Source organism: Pundamilia nyererei, unplaced genomic scaffold (assembly GCF_000239375.1).
Source record: "Pundamilia nyererei isolate P.nyererei 1_Seehausen unplaced genomic scaffold, PunNye1.0 scaffold00045, whole genome shotgun sequence".
Classification (NCBI taxonomy): Eukaryota; Metazoa; Chordata; class Actinopteri; order Cichliformes; family Cichlidae; genus Pundamilia; species Pundamilia nyererei.
Window position 1 is genome coordinate 1,597,385 of NW_005187446.1, and position 16,492 is coordinate 1,613,876.

The window sequence follows — 16,492 nt, forward strand, 5'->3', positions numbered from 1 at the left end:
CTCAGTGTCTGTTGCATTCTGCTGGATTTCACTAAAAGGTAATAAGCTGCACTCGCTATGCTTGAGACCAGTAAGTGTGCTATAAGAGCTCTTTCATTCCTGCATGCTCTGATTAGCTCAGCTACATCAGGCTCTTTGACTTCATTTACATTGTACGTACCGTCTTTTTTATACCATTTTCAGAAATATCAGAAAGTTGACTCTGTTCATCTGGATGTAGCATTTTCAGATCAACAGAATCAACTTTCTGGGATTTCCTTGCCTGAATGATTGAGCATTTATCGAGATCCTTTTTTAAAATGTCATTTTTAGCTCATCTGGTTGAAACACTTGTTGAGATGTTCGCGAGGCGGCCCTTCACAGTTGCTACTCTTCCTGCAGTATTGGTAAGATTTTAGTTAGCCTTTCACACAATATATCACCTAATGGACTTGCATCTAAATTAAGGTCAAGAGCGTATCAATTGTTTTATGAATACGTTTCCACTTTCATAAAAATCACTACTTCTCTTAGATTATTGGTCAGATTTTAGTGACATGAGATTAATGCATCTCGGATATGACTGTTTTTGAGGGTCTTTGAGTTTTCAGTGGATTTTAATCCTCATTAGCTTGTGCAATGCAGCCAATCCCCGACAAGGAATCCTATAATTTGCTTTCTGTACTTCTCACATTATAGCAACCTTTGAATAGTGATGGACCATGAGCTGGATGGACTAGTCTTTCCATTCAGGTTTTTTGCTTTAAAGAACTCTGTCTTACTATTTGGTTTGTTCATTCTCTGTTGTATCAGCCACCCTGAACTACTGATAGAAGGCAGGATGAATCCATGCCTTCATGTTGTTTACAGCATGTTGAATGTCACAGTAGAAATTGAGAGTCGTCAGACTAGGAAACATTTCTCCAAGCTTATGTTGTCCCAACGGGAATTTACCCATTCTTAGCTGACAGGAGTGGCACTCGGTGTGGTCTTCAGCTATTTTAGTCCATCTCTTTATCATTAAGTGGTTATTTGAGTTACTGTCGTCCCTAGCTGTCTGACCATTCTCCTCTGACACCAATATTTTCACCCAGAGAAGTGTCGCTCTGTGGATTTTTTCTCTTTCTGAGACCATTCTCTGTAAACTCTAAAGATGTTGGTGTGCGAAAATCCCAGTAGACCAGCAGCTTCTGAAATATTCAGACCAGCTTGTCTGGTCCTAACAACCATCCAACATTCAAAGTCATTTAAATCACCCATCTTCCTCATTCTGATGCTCAGTTTGAACTTCAGGTTGTCAGCATTTCTACATGCCTAAATGCAATGAAATCCTGTAGTTCACTGGTGAGACGCTGAGTAGGCATGCCTAATATAATAGGTAGTGCACAAATCTGTTTATAAGATTGGGGAAAGCTGCAATCAGCTGAGACTGAAGAAGTCACTTGGATAAGTGACAAAACGTTTCTCCCACTGAAAATGCTACGTCCAGATGAACAGAATCTACTTTTGGACATAAATCTGACAGTGATAAAATCTTCTCAAACGACAGAGTGCTGAACAAGTCATTTAAACAAGGTGTGGCCATGTATATAAAATCATCTGACAGATTTTAAAGTAAACGGATTTCCTTGTTATAAAGTAAATGGGAAAGGCAAAGTGTAAGAAACACCTTTCAGCTTTAAGTAAAATGCAGTAAAGTTGACTCATGGGGTGTAGTTAATTCTTGGAAGTTGGATCTGTTGCAGTTAGCCAGGTGTGTGTAGCAGACAGTATTTTTGTTTTTAAAAAACGTGGTGTTGTGCAAATTCGGTTAGCAAGTGCATAAAATCTGAGCGCAGCTGAAAGTGCAACAAAGTTGTGAAACAGGGCAGTGTGACAGTCATCATGTGGGTTTCTATTTAACAATGCTAATGAGAGTGAGTCACAGCATTTCAGAGCTTTCATGTCAGGCTTTCTCAGTAGTTAATAACCATAGTAAAGTTGTCATTGTTATACAAATCACTCACATATCACCCCTCCCTTAGTTTCCCCCTCTGTGATTGCTTCATCTCTCTCTTTTTAAATCATAAGGAACAGTTGGTGTTTCTCCCTCCCTGCTGCCTCCCTCTGTACAGCCTCTCCAGGGAACGCAGGCAAGTTTTACTAGGCCTCTGTTTGCTTTGCTCCAAAGAAGTTAGTATTTTCAAACCTACTTTCTTCCTCCCCTCCCCCACTCTCCTTCAGCGCCCTTACCTGGCTGTGTGTGTCCGTGTGTGTGTGTAGCGCAGACACACCCGACTACCGCATATCAACCAATCACTGATCCAAGAGAGGCGCTCCAAGGAGGTGTGCTTCCTGTACTTCGTGTGAGACAGGAATGGTGCAGGAGTGCGCAGAGAGTTGTGTATTGTGTGATTTGTTTTGCTTTTTTTTTTTTTTTTTTTTCGGGGGGTCCACAGAGGCGATCTCATCGGCGGAACACGGCGGAGTGAAGCCGTGGACGCACTCGGTTCGAGTTTTGCTTGATTTATGAGAGGTCTCCCTGTTCAGCGACTGCGAGGACAAGACTGGGAGAAAAAGGAGGGCAAAGATAAGTGTCAATCTGTTGAGACTTGTTTGGGAATTTGAGCGAAGACGGGAGGTGGGGGAGAGGCAGCAAAGACATTTTAGGCGTAAACATTAACTTCTCACCAGAGGAAAAGCCAGAGGAGATTTAAGCTGAATGTATTTATTCTTTAAAAAAGGAAAACTTTTTCTTGGGTCAATCTGATAATGTGAACGCAAGGAGGGAATTTTCTGTGTTGTGCAATCCCATGTTTTTGAGCTGAGCTGGGGAGGAGGAGGAGGAGGAGACCAGATCTTCACCGGATACAACATTCAGGTGAGTTGTTTATTATTATTATTATTATTATTATTTTAGATGGATTAAAAACACCACGCTGTAAATTGCTTCTGCTTTGAAGACAGATTTAGATCTGGTTAAGCTGCGAGATGTGGTTTGCATGCTACATGCCGTGCCTATGTGTCACTGGGCCTTGCTTTCTCGAAGGCTGCTTTTGGTATGCTGTTCTTTGCAGGTCTCTAATGCATTCTTAAATACTGTAAAAGGGTGTCCCTTTCTTCCACTGACTTGCTTCTTGATTTCCTGTTGTTAAAAAAAGATCTTGTCATTGATTTTTGTTTAAAGTGCAAAACTTGTTAAAAATGCAGACAGAAAACGCACAGATTATTGTCCAAGTTATAACATTTTAGAGGCTGTGGCTCTCCAGATGATTGATATGTCACTAATATTCATTCAAATTTTTATTAAGCTTTATACTTTACTTAATTTGGTCAATATCGTAGTCATTTATCTGACATATTGGTTTGAATCTTAATGCAATGCAATGCAATTTCGAGACTGACACTGACTGCTCTTTTCTAGGTTCTCCAATAACAATGGTACTATGGGGACCAAAAGGCCCAGTTGGACCCTCTTTGACACTTTAACAAAAACAAGCAGGTCTGACCACAAGCTTCAGCCAGGTGGAAAAATCCCCCTGGATTCAAGTCCCAGACCAGCAATGACTGGTTGGTTTAAGCGAGAGCTAGAACGCACGGCAAAGAAAGGTGACACATTTCCCAGAATGAAAAAAGGTCTTACAAGTCCTGATAGAAGATTGTACACTGAGATGGATGAAGAAAGAGGGGAAAGGAGGTGGAATGACAGGCCCCCCAAAAAAGCAGAGACTGATGTCTGGGGCCAAGAAAGAGAGAGGACATTCCAGGTTGAGAAGGAAAGATATGAGGGTAGACGCAGAGAAAAGGATGAGGGGAAACCCACTGGAAGAGGATACATAGAAGATGAGAAGTTACGCCAGAGGGGACGATATCAGGAGTTGTCTGATATTAGGTTTCAAGACGGCAGAAGAGAGGTGGATGAATCTTGGGATAGAAGAATGGTAAGAATGGGTTCCCCGCACAGAAGAAAGGAGAGAGAGAACTATGCAGACAGAAAGGAGAATGAGAATGCAAGAAGAAGAGAGAAAAGGAGAGACATCAGGAGTGAAGGTGATGATGATGAGAGAAGGCCGAGGAGGGAAAGAGGGAGGGACAGAGAGAGGGAGGAGCTGATACTTCAATACAGCAGAAGTGAGGGGGACTACATGGGCAAAATGGCAAATGACAGAGATCGAGAAATGCAGCGATATAGAGACAGAAACAGAGACAAAGAAAGAAGGAAAGAAACTGACAGGCAGGACAAGGAAGGTGGGAGAGACTTAAAGGAAGATAGAAGAGACAGAAGAGAGTACGAGCCTGAGAGAGACAGGAAAAAGAGGGGAAAAGAAGCTGGTACTAGAATAGTTGATGCAACAGGCAGGAGCAGTCGATCACCGAAGGAGTGGGCTCCCGGTCCGCCAGCACGAGCTCACAGCAGTGGAGAGTGGAGCAGTGATCCTGACAATGAGAAGAGACACAGAATATACAGGGACAGGTATGAAGAACGGGAATCAAGGAGAGACAGCAGTTTTGAAAAGAAAAGAGAGAGAGAAACATGGAGGGATCAAGACAGAACTGCTGATAAAAGTCAAAGGCAAATAAGAAATGAGAGACAAGAGAGCGATAAAGGAGAAAAGACTGGCAATATGCCAGAGCAGAGAAGGATGTGGTTAGAGCCACAGAGGGGCAAGAATAGCACAGACAAATTTGTAGACAGCAAGAGGCACGCAGAGCGGAAAGAGCTACGGGGAGAAGGACAGATGAGTATGTACTCCCAGACGGAGAGAGGAAGAGATGGGCGACCAGTAAAAGAGGAACCAGATTGTGAAAGAAGGCAGGGGGGGAGAAGTGAGTACAGGGAAGACGCACAGAGGGAACAGGAGGGAGTCGGTGCAGATCAGGAGAGTGTGGGGGAAATCGGGAGAGGGAAGGAACATATGTCTGACAATGATGCAGGGGTTGAGGAAAGCTGGCAAAGGGAGGAACAAGGAGACAACGTCGTAGACGACAGAGAGGATGAGAATGGGAGCAATAACTGGCCACCCTCTGAGAGTGAAGGAGGAAGTGAGGCAGGGTGGAAGAAAGAGAGAAATGAAATGCCATCCACAGAGGATGGCTTCGTGACCGTGTCAAGTGGAGGAGAGGACAGTGAAGAAGGGTTTAGGGACTGTCAGGAATTCCAGGAAGGTGGAACCCAGGCACCTGCTGGCTTCCAGGGGTTTGTGGGAGATCAGAAGAGGGAGGAAGGACGGACAGTGGGGGAGGTGGAAACAGCTGACGGGGAGGATCAGGGGGAGGAGAAGCAGCCAAAGTACGTCTTCTGTGTGGTTGGGCAAACTCTTCCCCGATCAAAACCCAGCAATATTTTACCATTGCAGGTTGATCAGATTGGAGGAGTGGAAAGAAGCGACACGAATTTAGAAACTCACCATGAGTTGGTTGATGACATCACTCAGCAGCCTCAGAAAGACTTGCTTCAGAGATCATGTAGAAATGATGAGCACCCAATGATAAACAACTGGGACACAGGAAGTGAGCATAAAGTTCAGAGGGAGGAGAGGCTCTCCACAGAAGAAGCAACTGAAAGCAAAATCCACTCCAGAGCGCCTTCAGCGGTTCATAATTTAAAATATAGAAAGGAAATGAGACGTAAAGTGAAACAGTCATATTCTGAAATGGGAAGAAAGGACTCAAAAACTGAGAGACTTCTCCAGGAATGGAGAGAGAAAACTAAAGAGCCAACAGACAAAAAAGAGATGCAAACTCCAATTTCTCAATCAGCGATAGATCAACTGCAGCCCATCTTGGATCAGATAAACACTACAGGAATGAGTCCAGAGGAGGTGGAAGCTATTCGGATCAGACTGAGTGGGACATGGAGCGTGTCTGAGGAGCCCAAGCGGCATTCACAAGCCCCCCACCTTAAATGGGCTAAAAATGTGGTCCGTGAGATCCTGGGACATTCTGAGGAAGAACCAAGCACAGAGGCCCAGGAAGATCAACCAGCTGCCAACCAGACTGAGACCAGCAACGCCAAGCCACAAGAGGAAGTTGCAGAAGAAACAAGGGAGGTACCTGCGATTAAGCTGAGTATGGAAGAAGATGACTTAGAGCCAGAGCTGGAAGAGCTGTTCGATGCGAGAGGTATGGGGCAGAGCCAAGCCCACATGCATGCTGACCAGTTCACGGCTATGCATGTTGTAACGCATACACACACTCATGCTGACACGGCGCTAGAATCAGAAAGGAAGGAAGATTGCAGCATGGACAAAACAACTTTAGAGCCTTCTGGTGAAGTTCAGTTAGGAAAGTCAGACATAAAGGTGACAGTCAGTGAAACTGAAGACGATGAGGTTAATTTGAAAGAAAGCGAAAAAGAAAAACTCAGAGAGAAGGAAGCGGAGATGTATTTAAGTGCGAACAACACCCTTTACAAGCCTAACAGCTGCCCTATTCTTTATCATGACTGCGAGTCTGAGCTCCTGTGCCCCTCTAGTGAGGGTGAGAGCCAGGGGGTGGACTATGGAAGGGATGAAAGTGAAGAAGAAAGACAAGGAAGGGAGCCTGAAGATAGGGTTAATGCAGTGGACGTGATAGTACCAGAACTGACTGAGGTGAATTGCGTAGAGGCAGAAGGGCAAGTAGGGAATCTGGAGAGCTCCTACAGTTCTCAGAAACTGGGTTCCAAAGTGCCGTCTCGAAGAAAGGGAGTCCATAAAACAACTCAAAGAAGAAATGTAGACGTGGAAGAAGATGAAGGTGTTGGAAGGGATCGCAGAACCAGAGTATTTTATGCAACAGGTAAAGAAAGAAGGTTGAGGATGGAAACATTGTGGCTGTCTTCTCAGTTCAGTCCTAATGTTTCCAGGAAAGCTGCATAGTTACCTCACCTCCCTCCTTTTTACTCATTTTTTTTTAAACAAAAAAAACGTCTTTCCTCTTTCAAATCAAATGGCAACGCATGAAATTTTAATCATTTAATCAATGACATTTCAAGATAGACTGACCTCAGAGGAAACTAGATTTAAACGTCTCAGGATTTACTCATGCACCAAATGATGCTTCACGACTGTGTTGGTTTATTTATTTTTTTTAAATGAATTTTACTTAATAGTCATCTTGTCATTTCCACTTACTTGAAGCCTTTACTTTTATTTTTGCTCCTTTTTTTTTTTTTTTTAATAATTTTTTTAAATTTAATTTAATTTATTTTGAATCAGTCACGGGGACCTCAGATCATAGGCAGACTTCAGTGAACATTATCATTACCCCGATCTGAGCACAAAACGCTACCTTCATTGGAAACTACGTCAATGTTGAGTATACAGGTAGTGGGAGGAGATAAGAGTAGGTGGAGATGGACAAACTCCTGCCCCGGGAAAACCCAGAGCAGGAGTTAAAAAGTCACAGTTGAGCCACAAGAAAGACACAAGAAATAAGCTTTGGACACACTAATCTCTTCAGTTATTTATCAAGCTTACTAAATTAACCAGCTTATTTATTTAAATTATTGCCTATTTAAATGCAACTATGTTGCTGTACAATGTGTCAACAAATGGATACTTTTATATTGCAGATGATGAGGATGATCGGAGCAAAAGCTTGAGCGAAATGGGGCTGAGGTGAGAATAACTGTCACATATACTGTGTGTGTGTGCGCGCGTGTGTGTGTGTGCGTGTGTGTGTGTGTGTGTGTGTGTGTGTGTACAGATGCACATATATATGCTCTTTTTTTTTCTTTCTTTTTTTTTCTTTCTTTTTTTTTAAACATTTGATGTACCTGATATTAAGAACAGTCTTGTCTTAACTTGTCTTAACTGTGTTGTTTGAGTTTGGGAGTGCTTAACAAATTTATTAGACAGCTTGTGTTTAAAACTAAAAAGGGTATATTGTTATTTATTAGGGCAAATAACAAATTTGAACTGGCACTCTGCAGTTCTCTGAAAATTCAGAATAGCTATCAATTAATTCATATCAATTAAGTAATCAAGCATATATAATCATTTTTCTGTTAATGAATGTAATTAAATTACTAATTTGGCATCTCAAAGAATAATAATATGCTTTACTGTGCTGTTTTTTTTTTTTTCTGCTTTTGTGTAAAACAGTAAATTTGAACATTGGTGGAAAGCCACAATAATTCGTTTTAGTATTAAAAATATAATTTTGATTAAAAGGTTTGGATATTACAGAAGCATTAAAAAAGGATTTGGGCAAATGCTGTTAGGGCGGCTGTGGTGGTCTAATAAATTTAAGTACTGTACATATTTCAGTGAAAGGTCACTCGTAATGTAAATTAATAAAAGAGAAATGCCTATAATTTACTCATTAATGCAAATAGGTCATGTCACATTTCTTATATTTAATTTCCTTCCTGTCGCTGTAGGAATCTTTTGGGCACAATCGAAAGACAGAAAAGTAATTCAAGGTTCTACAGTGAGTATCTCTGCTCTACCTGTCTTTTTTGCTTCTTTACCTTTTTAAAGTAGCCCATTATATATACTTTACATACAAGCCGAGCACATCAACTCAGTTCTCACGATGATTCATTGGAAGAAGGCAACAATATGTCGGTAACAAAGTGACAGGTTGTACTCTGCTCTAATTACAGTCGGGAAAAGTGTGATGCAACTTGAGTATTTCCCTCGAATGTGTGTGATTCATTGGCTTATAACTATAAAGGCCATAAACTTCGAGTGCTGTATACTAGTGCCTTGTCACGTTTATAAATGATGACTTAAAAGATCTAAAATGGCAGTGGTCCTTTTGCCTAATGATATTATGAAATGGATATTGGGAGAAATGGGGCAGTAATGTGTCTTTGGCTGCACTGTATATACCGGTGTATTTGAAAGTCACAGGCGTGTTTCTGCAAGCATTCATATTTTCTAACATGTTGAGAGGAAACACAGCTGCTTCTACAACTTTGCCTCCACACACCTACTTGTTGGAATGCAAAGACAAATGCAAACAGCTCCTTATGGGTAGTGCTGTTCCTGTCTGGCCTGTTTTCCTTTGCTCCTTTTAATTAAAAAAAAAAATGTCTACCTTATTTTTCTCTCGTGCACTCTTTATTTATTCGTCTCTCTTCCTGCCTCTCACCCAGATGCTGCACAACTCTATCAGCAATACAGTGAGGCAGCCCAGAACTCTGAGATCCTGCGTCAGGCTCGCTCTGAATTCCTCTCTGTGAGTGAGGACCAAACTTCGTCTCCTCTTCCCTCACCTCCTCCTGCCCGCAGAGCTCTTCCTCCCATTCCCCCACAACCACATCCCAAGTCCTTCTCCCACATAGGCTCTTTCCCTATCCAAAGCTTGCATCTCCCTGAATGCCCCAGGGGTGAACGTAGAGCTTCTTCCCCACGTCCGTCAATCTCACAGTCGTCCTCGCTGTGGCGAGATCTGCCGGGGGTCAGGAACAGTGCTGAGCTAGATGAGCTCACAGAGGACCAGAGGCGGCTACAAGAGGTAACTTTGACTTAATCCACATATGAAAGGGTCGGCATTTGATTGCATAAAAATCATCACAAATCATGTATTTTCCTTTAGACTTCACTGGAGCAGGAATATTATGCAAGTAACTTTCCATCAGATGATCAATAGCAGTAATATTATTAGTCATTTTTTCATAGATGGGCTGTCTTAATAGCAGCTGTTTGCATCACAGTTATCTGTGACTTTCCTTACAGACTTCCTCTTAAGCTTCTGAGCTTGATTTAATTGTAAATTTGATATTTATGTGTAAATGTTAAGGATCAGTGTAACAGTCTGTATTTGCATTTCTGGGGAAAAAACTGGCAAAACATTTTTGCGTAGTGGAAATTCAGACTCCTTCAGATACTTAAATGCCGTTTTTAACATTTCTAGACTTACTCATTGTTTCTTTTGAGTTTTTCTTAAGATTGTAGTGATTCGGCTCCTTTTGCTCAATGTTTCATACAAGTGCTCAGATTGCATTTTACGTTGTCAGCTTTTTAAAAACTGTTTATAGGAAGTCACGTGACTTACGTGAATCAGCTTTTCATTATCATTGCATCACACTTATGCCCACTCAAATTGTCTAAATTATTCCTTGTATTATTCCACACTAACCCTCCGGGTTTTCTACGTTTTACTGGCAGATGTGCATCTCTTGCGAGAATATTCAGTTGCATAAACATGTGCATTTTTCCTTGTAAACTCCCAAAGACTTGTTGTGAAATTGTGCTCCTTGGAAATTTCCCAGCCTCTAGCAGACTGACAGCAGTGTGGTTATTAGCTGCAGTTTTTGGGCAGTTGACACATGCTTAACGTTTGCACTTTTGATTTTGGTTTCAAGGTGAGGTTTGAAGTTATTACCTCAGAAGCTTCCTACTGCCGGAGTTTGGAAATTGTCGTTGACCACTTTGTCAAGTCTAAACAGCTGGGGGCGCAGCTGACCACTCAGGACAAGAACTGGCTCTTCTCAAGGCTGGTTGATGTTCGTGCCATTAGCCACAGGTCAGAACTATAACTCTGCTATACATTTGCATTTACTTGAAATAGTTGTCTTTACATTTAGATACAGCTATGAGACTAAAGCCTGTCATTTACTGCTTTTTGTTAGATTTAAGATTAAAGCCGTCTGGATCAAATTCATTATTAAAATATGCATTTACTCAAAAACCTCTTCTTATCAGTTACATGATTGTAGTTACTCATCATAATAAAGGTGTACTAATATATAGTAATAGTTTTGGCATGCATCGATATTCTTGTGCCCATTGTGCTTTGCAGGCACAAAGTTTGAAGTCGTTGGTTTTTAAAAAAAAATGCTGCTTTGTGATTTTTAGTTTTCTGTCAAAACTGGAGGAGCGGATGGAATCAGATGTCATGCACTTCACCGTCTGCGACATCATTTATCGGCAGTGTCCGCTCTTCAGAAAAGCCTATGTGCCCTACCTCACCAACCAGTCCTATCAGGATGCAACTTATCAGAGACTCATGTAAGCCACTGAATCATGCTGTGTTTCCTCTGTTTGGTTCTAAAATCTTGTATCGATTTATTTTATTTTTATTTATTCATTTGTGGTGTGTTGGCTCCATCTTTTGGTCCCATTGAAACGAATTTCAAACTTCATTTGTGGTGTGTTGGCTCTCTCTAGTGGTATGCCTAGAGTGGTACGGCCTGTCTACCCTTTCAGGAACCATTGGAATTCTTTAGATTGCGCGAACTATTCATTAGTTAAGGTAATGGAAAGGGTGTATGCTTGGTGGAAAACTCCATATCCCACAATTCATAGTACGCCTCTGCCGAGTCAAACAATGGCGGCCACTACTTTGTTTTTATATTGCTCTTATTACTGTTTCTAGGTCACCAAATAAACTTTTATTCTGTCATTACGCTGCACAGCTGCCTCTTGTGCTGTCATTCTATCCCTCTCTCGCCTGTTGTAACTTCAATCATGAAACTGATCAATGATCAGCTGATCGGCTTTTCTCTCGTGTTTGTTTATCGCCCACTTTGCGCCAGAAAGAGGAAACCAACGGATATCATGCTAAACAACAGCAGCGCGTTTAAGCTTGATCAGCTTTTGTTAGAATTTATTTCTAGTATCAGCTGATGTTTGCTGGAGCCACAGCTGTAAAAGCTGCTGGTCATTATGTCGGTTTGGATATCCTAGTGAGAGGGGAAACATGAAGATGAAACCAGGAGATGTCCTTACTGAATCATCAGAGCTGAACAGGTGATGGAGAAACAGGTTTACCTTTTAGGTGACATGAATGAGTTGAAGGGAAGTTATGAACTGTTTCTGAGAGACAAATAACACCAGGATCCTTTTCTACAGCTGACAGCTGGTAACTGTGCAGGGGCGGATCTGGCAAAGTTTTTGCTAGGGGGGCCAGATAGGGCATTAAAAAGGAAAGGGGGCACAACGAAATACTTTTCTTTCTTATTCTCATTTAAAATATCTAGCTTTTATTAAATAATTATCTGAATCTTACAACCAAAGTTTGTATAATAATGCAAAAGATTGGCTGTAGACCATAGTCAATCAATTAGAACACTGTAAAAACAACAAAAACCAAAATAGTGAATGCAAAATTGTGATGTACTTGCAGCCTCGTCCTCTTGTCTCTCTGTATGCTGCGCTGTATATAGGAGAGATCAAAATACAGTTTACTTTGATTTGCGCCTTGACCTGAATTTTAAAAATATTTGGGAAAAAGCACTATGCTGCAAAAAATGAAAAATAAATATTTGCAAAATATCTGGATAAATATTTATTTTACGTGTTTGATGTGTGTGGCGGGGTGTGGTCTGCAGTGTCGCTGCAGGGGAGGTGGACCCACCCGAGCAGCATCTGCAATCGCACCTCTCCGGGTTAAAGTCGGACATAAAGTCGACTTTATGTCCGACTTAAATTTTAAGGCACACTTAAAATTTCTTCTGAAATTTTCGCTGTCTAGTTATGGTTAAAATTTCTCTTTTCCTTCCAGGAATGAGAATCCAAGGTTTAAAATGATCGTGGAGAAAATGGAGAAGAGTGCTGTTTGTGAGAGACTTCCTCTTCGCTCCTTCCTTGTGCTTCCCTTCCAAAGGATTACAAGACTTAAGTTGCTGGTCCAGGTGTGTATGAAAGCTCTCTGCAGCAGTTTTAGTTGATGTTTGGTCCTTTTTGCTATTTTGTCACCTGAACACATTCATGCTGTTTCTGTCCAGAATATTGTCAAGAGAACAACACGCGGCACGGCGGAGGCAACGCAGGCCATCAAAGCTCTAAAACAACTGGAGAAGGTACAGCGACACACTTTTTTTTTTTTTTTTTTTTAAATTCACTGAATATTTACAAATAATAGCAAAATCACAGTTACTAGAAATAAGCGGAATATCTCAAGACTACTTGTTGTGAAATCAGTGTTTTATTTGTCGCTCTTCTAGATTATTCAACAAGGTAATGACAGCATCTCTCAAATGAAAAGCATCGAGTCTCTGGTTTCTCTCAGTGCTAAGGTGGACTTTGAGTGCAAGGTGGGTAATTAACGACTGTCCAAATGTGTCCAGTATGCTTCTCAACAATCAAAACTACCAAATCTCTGGAGTTAATTTTTCCCCATTTAAATAGTTTGGCATTAACAGTCATTAACAGTTAATATCTGCTTTATCTTCCTTTTTTTTTCTTTGTGTATTTTTTCTATTGCAGACTCTTCCTTTGATTAGCCAGTCTCGGAGGATGGTTCGAGAAGGTCCTGTCACTCAGCTGATGGATTTCTCTCTTAAGGAGACAGAGAAAAATGCTTATTTGCACCTCTTCAATGACTACTTGCTGCTTTCACTACCAAAGGAGTAAGAACAATCACGTTGTTTTGTGAATGCACAGTAATCCATCACAAGGCATTAAGCATCTCTCTCATTATCATTTGGTTCATCCTGTTACCCTCATATCTACTGTCTTATGTCGTCACCTCTTCAGTAATCAGTATTTCCTTCCGCTGTCTCATTTCTTCTGTGATTTTTTTTTTTCCTTTTTTTTTCTCTTGCTGTTTGCAGAGGGGGAAGATTTACGGTAATTGATCACTGTCCAGTATCAGAGCTGCGTGTTGAGAACTGTCGTGTCAAACTTCACTCCCTACAGAAGAATCTGTTCCGGTTGTATATGGCACAAAAATCGCTGCTCCTCAGGACTGATGCACCGTAAGAGATTGGATAGTAGCAGTAGTGTCTGCAGTGTTTACCGCATAATAAAAATTTGTATAAGATGCATCTTATTTGTATTTTTCCAGGAGTGATAAGCTTCGTTGGATATCCGCCCTCTCCAGGCCCCATACTGAAGTAGATTTTTCTAGTGCACAAGGTAAAGTTTTCACCTTGGGTTAGATGTTGCAATTTGTTTAGTTCATGGTTAAATGTGAGTGAAACCCTTGAATTCCCTTTATAGCAGTCAATAAACCCAACAGTGTGTTAAAGATTCTTCTCCAGTTTACATCATCAATAACAATATGAATTTGTACATGACAGTAAATTAAACATCCGGCTAAAGCAAAGCATTTGATGTTTACCAAAAATAGGAACAGAAATTTTTTTTAAAATCAGATTTTTCTTTCACAGCAGTGCTGAGATTTGGAGAGTCTAGCATTCAAAACAGAGGCCTTTAGATGCAACATTGTAGACAATCTTGTATGGGCAAGTGACCTCAGTCTTAAAGGGAGAAAAGACTCTTGTCTGTTGTCTGTAATGTGACGTTCCTGCACCTAATGCATTTTTTCTGGGTGCTCTGCTTTCCTCCCATAATCCAAAAGCACGATTGTTGGGTTAATTGGTGACTAACTAATGCTAATGTAACTAATGTAACTACCTATTGCCCAATGTCAGCCGATGCATAGTTGGATGGACTACTGCAAAGGAAAACATTAAATTTGGCCCAAGATTTTGATTCATACAACTGTAGCATGATGATTTGTCTAAACACACATCAGTCCATTCAGTACTGGAGACAGCATCCCACAGTCTCCTGCAAATAACCTAAATATGTAAACAGTGGGAAACTTTAAGACAATAGTGTGTTAACTTCCTTTAACTTTTATCCTTTCCATTTTTCCTCTTGCAGATTTCGAACAGATGCAATGTATCCGAGCTTTTTTTGCTCAACAGCCAGATGAGTTGTCCTTAGAAAAAGCTGATGTCATTCTGGTGCACCAGGAAAGCAGTGATAGTAAGATCATCTCATTACTTTCATTGTCATTCCCAACTAGAAATGCCTACAAGTATTTGAAGAAATCACTTATGTTGGATTCTATCCTTTTTTCCAGACTGGGTAGAAGGGACGAAGCTCTCTGATCGGCAACGTGGATGGGTGCCCAAATCCCATCTGGAAACCATAGCCAGCCCCAGAGTCAAGAGTCATAACCTGTCAGATGCTCTCAAACTGACAGCGGCCACAGCCACAGCCTGACCCGAGAGTGGACACTATAAAGGATCAAACTCAGTTATCTGATTCAGGAACTGCTGGATTAAAGATGATGGACATTCAGTGACATTTCTAGAGGACAATGCAGCAGCTCAAAATGCTATAAGATTGCATCTCAGTGTAGCAGTGGCTCTCGTTTGTTTCATGTGTTGAAACAATGTATTCACTTTACTGCATGAAGCAGCAAAGTGAACTGCTGAAGACTGCCAGAAAGGGGGTGTGGGTATTATGGTTTTTATCTGCTATGCACAGTACATTACAAATATTGTGTGTACATCAGTAGATTTGTGTTTTAAAAAAATATTTTCTTATGGAAATGACTTTTTCCCAAGAAATATTATTTTTGGAATCTGTATTATTTTTTGTTGTTGTAATATACGGTTTTTGAAAAATGGGCCCCTGCGTGCAGGAGAGAAATCATGAGATGTATCATAAGAGATCTGCCAGACAATTCCAAGACGTACAACGAGGTTCATAGGTTACATGGGACACATTTCAGTAAACGCAGACTTATGAAATAAAAACATATTTGAACATTGTGTGTGACTTGACAATGAATTGAGGCTGATTTCAAGCTGAACTTTTAAATTTTAAGCTGAACTACATCAGCAGACGGACACAATGCCAGGATTCTGATTTTTAGGTGGGCCACAGTACTTCAGGTTGGGCCTTGTAATTACATAAGTAAATGGTTTTAATACTACATTCATAAATTATTACAAGCAGGCACACCCGGGTTTACAAATTAAGGAAACAATACTCAATCTATCACTCATGTCTTTGTTGTAGACCAATAATTTTCCTGTTGACTTAAACTCTGAGATCCTTATTGCAATAATTCTGTCACATTCAAATGATTATAGCTGATAGACTGGGTGAGCTACATTGAGCAATGTCACAGTGGAGAGAGAGCTCAACATACCACAGATTCATAAATGAATGTCAATAGAAACTGCACGTTCTAAATGTTGTCCTACTTTTAATAGAAAATGTAGTTGCTACATTGAGTGACTTCATCCTTACTCTAACACAAATCCAGTTAACACCTGAATTATGCTTATGTGCTTTACCAGTTACCATACGTTGCAGCCACAAACTGAAAGAATTTTCCTACTGCAAAAAATGTGAAGGCCTGAATAAAAATGCAAGAAAAAAACATATCAGTTAGTCAGAGGTGATGTGTGATCAAAAGCACAGCTGACATTGAATAAAACACAAAGGAAGTGATTCTCTTTTTTTCATAGTTAAAAACTTAATATTCTAACATTTTTCACCATGTTTGTGTAAAGTATAATGTAGTGTTTAGACTCAATGTAAGCCTTTATCAGCTGATTCCAATTTATTATTCCTCTCGAACACAAAACATCAGGGGAAAAAAACAGCTTTTTTGAGGAAAGACACAAACCCAAGTGTGTTTGTGTGACACGTAGAGGTCCACAAATTTGGAGTGAGGGTCAAAGCACTACCAGCAAAGGCTACGAACATGTTAATGTCTTCAAACAAACTTTAATGCAACAGTTGCTGCTTAAATATGTTTGATTTTGAAACAAGTCAACTTTGATGAAGTGGCACTGTCTCACAATTCAACTGCATAGTCATAAAAATCTAAATTCAGTAAACCTTCTCAT

General features: G+C 40.6%; 2 protein-coding genes across 4 annotated transcripts in view; one reads left to right on the top strand and one right to left on the bottom strand.

Moving 5' to 3' along the window:
• Positions 1-2,828, bottom strand: part of m6pr (mannose-6-phosphate receptor (cation dependent)) — a 12,963-nt gene extending 10,135 nt beyond the window's left edge. The window contains exon 1 of the mRNA XM_005731948.2: positions 2,212-2,828. The gene's annotated coding sequence lies outside the window, so the exon portion shown is untranslated. The remainder of the gene's footprint in view (positions 1-2,211) is intronic.
• Positions 2,777-15,194, top strand: arhgef5 (Rho guanine nucleotide exchange factor (GEF) 5). Of its 3 annotated transcripts, XM_013910537.1 has the most exons (16): positions 2,777-2,839; positions 3,383-3,899; positions 5,316-6,738; positions 7,514-7,559; positions 8,324-8,373; positions 9,044-9,405; positions 10,256-10,416; positions 10,749-10,901; positions 12,397-12,526; positions 12,620-12,694; positions 12,839-12,928; positions 13,101-13,243; positions 13,448-13,591; positions 13,681-13,751; positions 14,505-14,609; positions 14,707-15,194. In XM_013910537.1, the coding sequence occupies exons 2-16, from the start codon at positions 3,405-3,407 to the stop codon at positions 14,847-14,849; spliced, it is 3,591 nt and encodes a 1,196-aa protein (XP_013765991.1). In that variant the 5' UTR covers positions 2,777-2,839; positions 3,383-3,404; the 3' UTR covers positions 14,850-15,194. The 3 variants fall into 3 exon arrangements, with proteins under 3 accessions (XP_013765991.1, XP_013765989.1, XP_013765990.1); XM_013910535.1 differs by lacking the exons at positions 2,777-2,839; positions 3,383-3,899 and having other exon boundaries at positions 4,019-6,738; XM_013910536.1 differs by lacking the exons at positions 2,777-2,839; positions 3,383-3,899 and having other exon boundaries at positions 4,019-6,081.
• Positions 15,195-16,492: the final 1,298 nt, after the last annotated feature.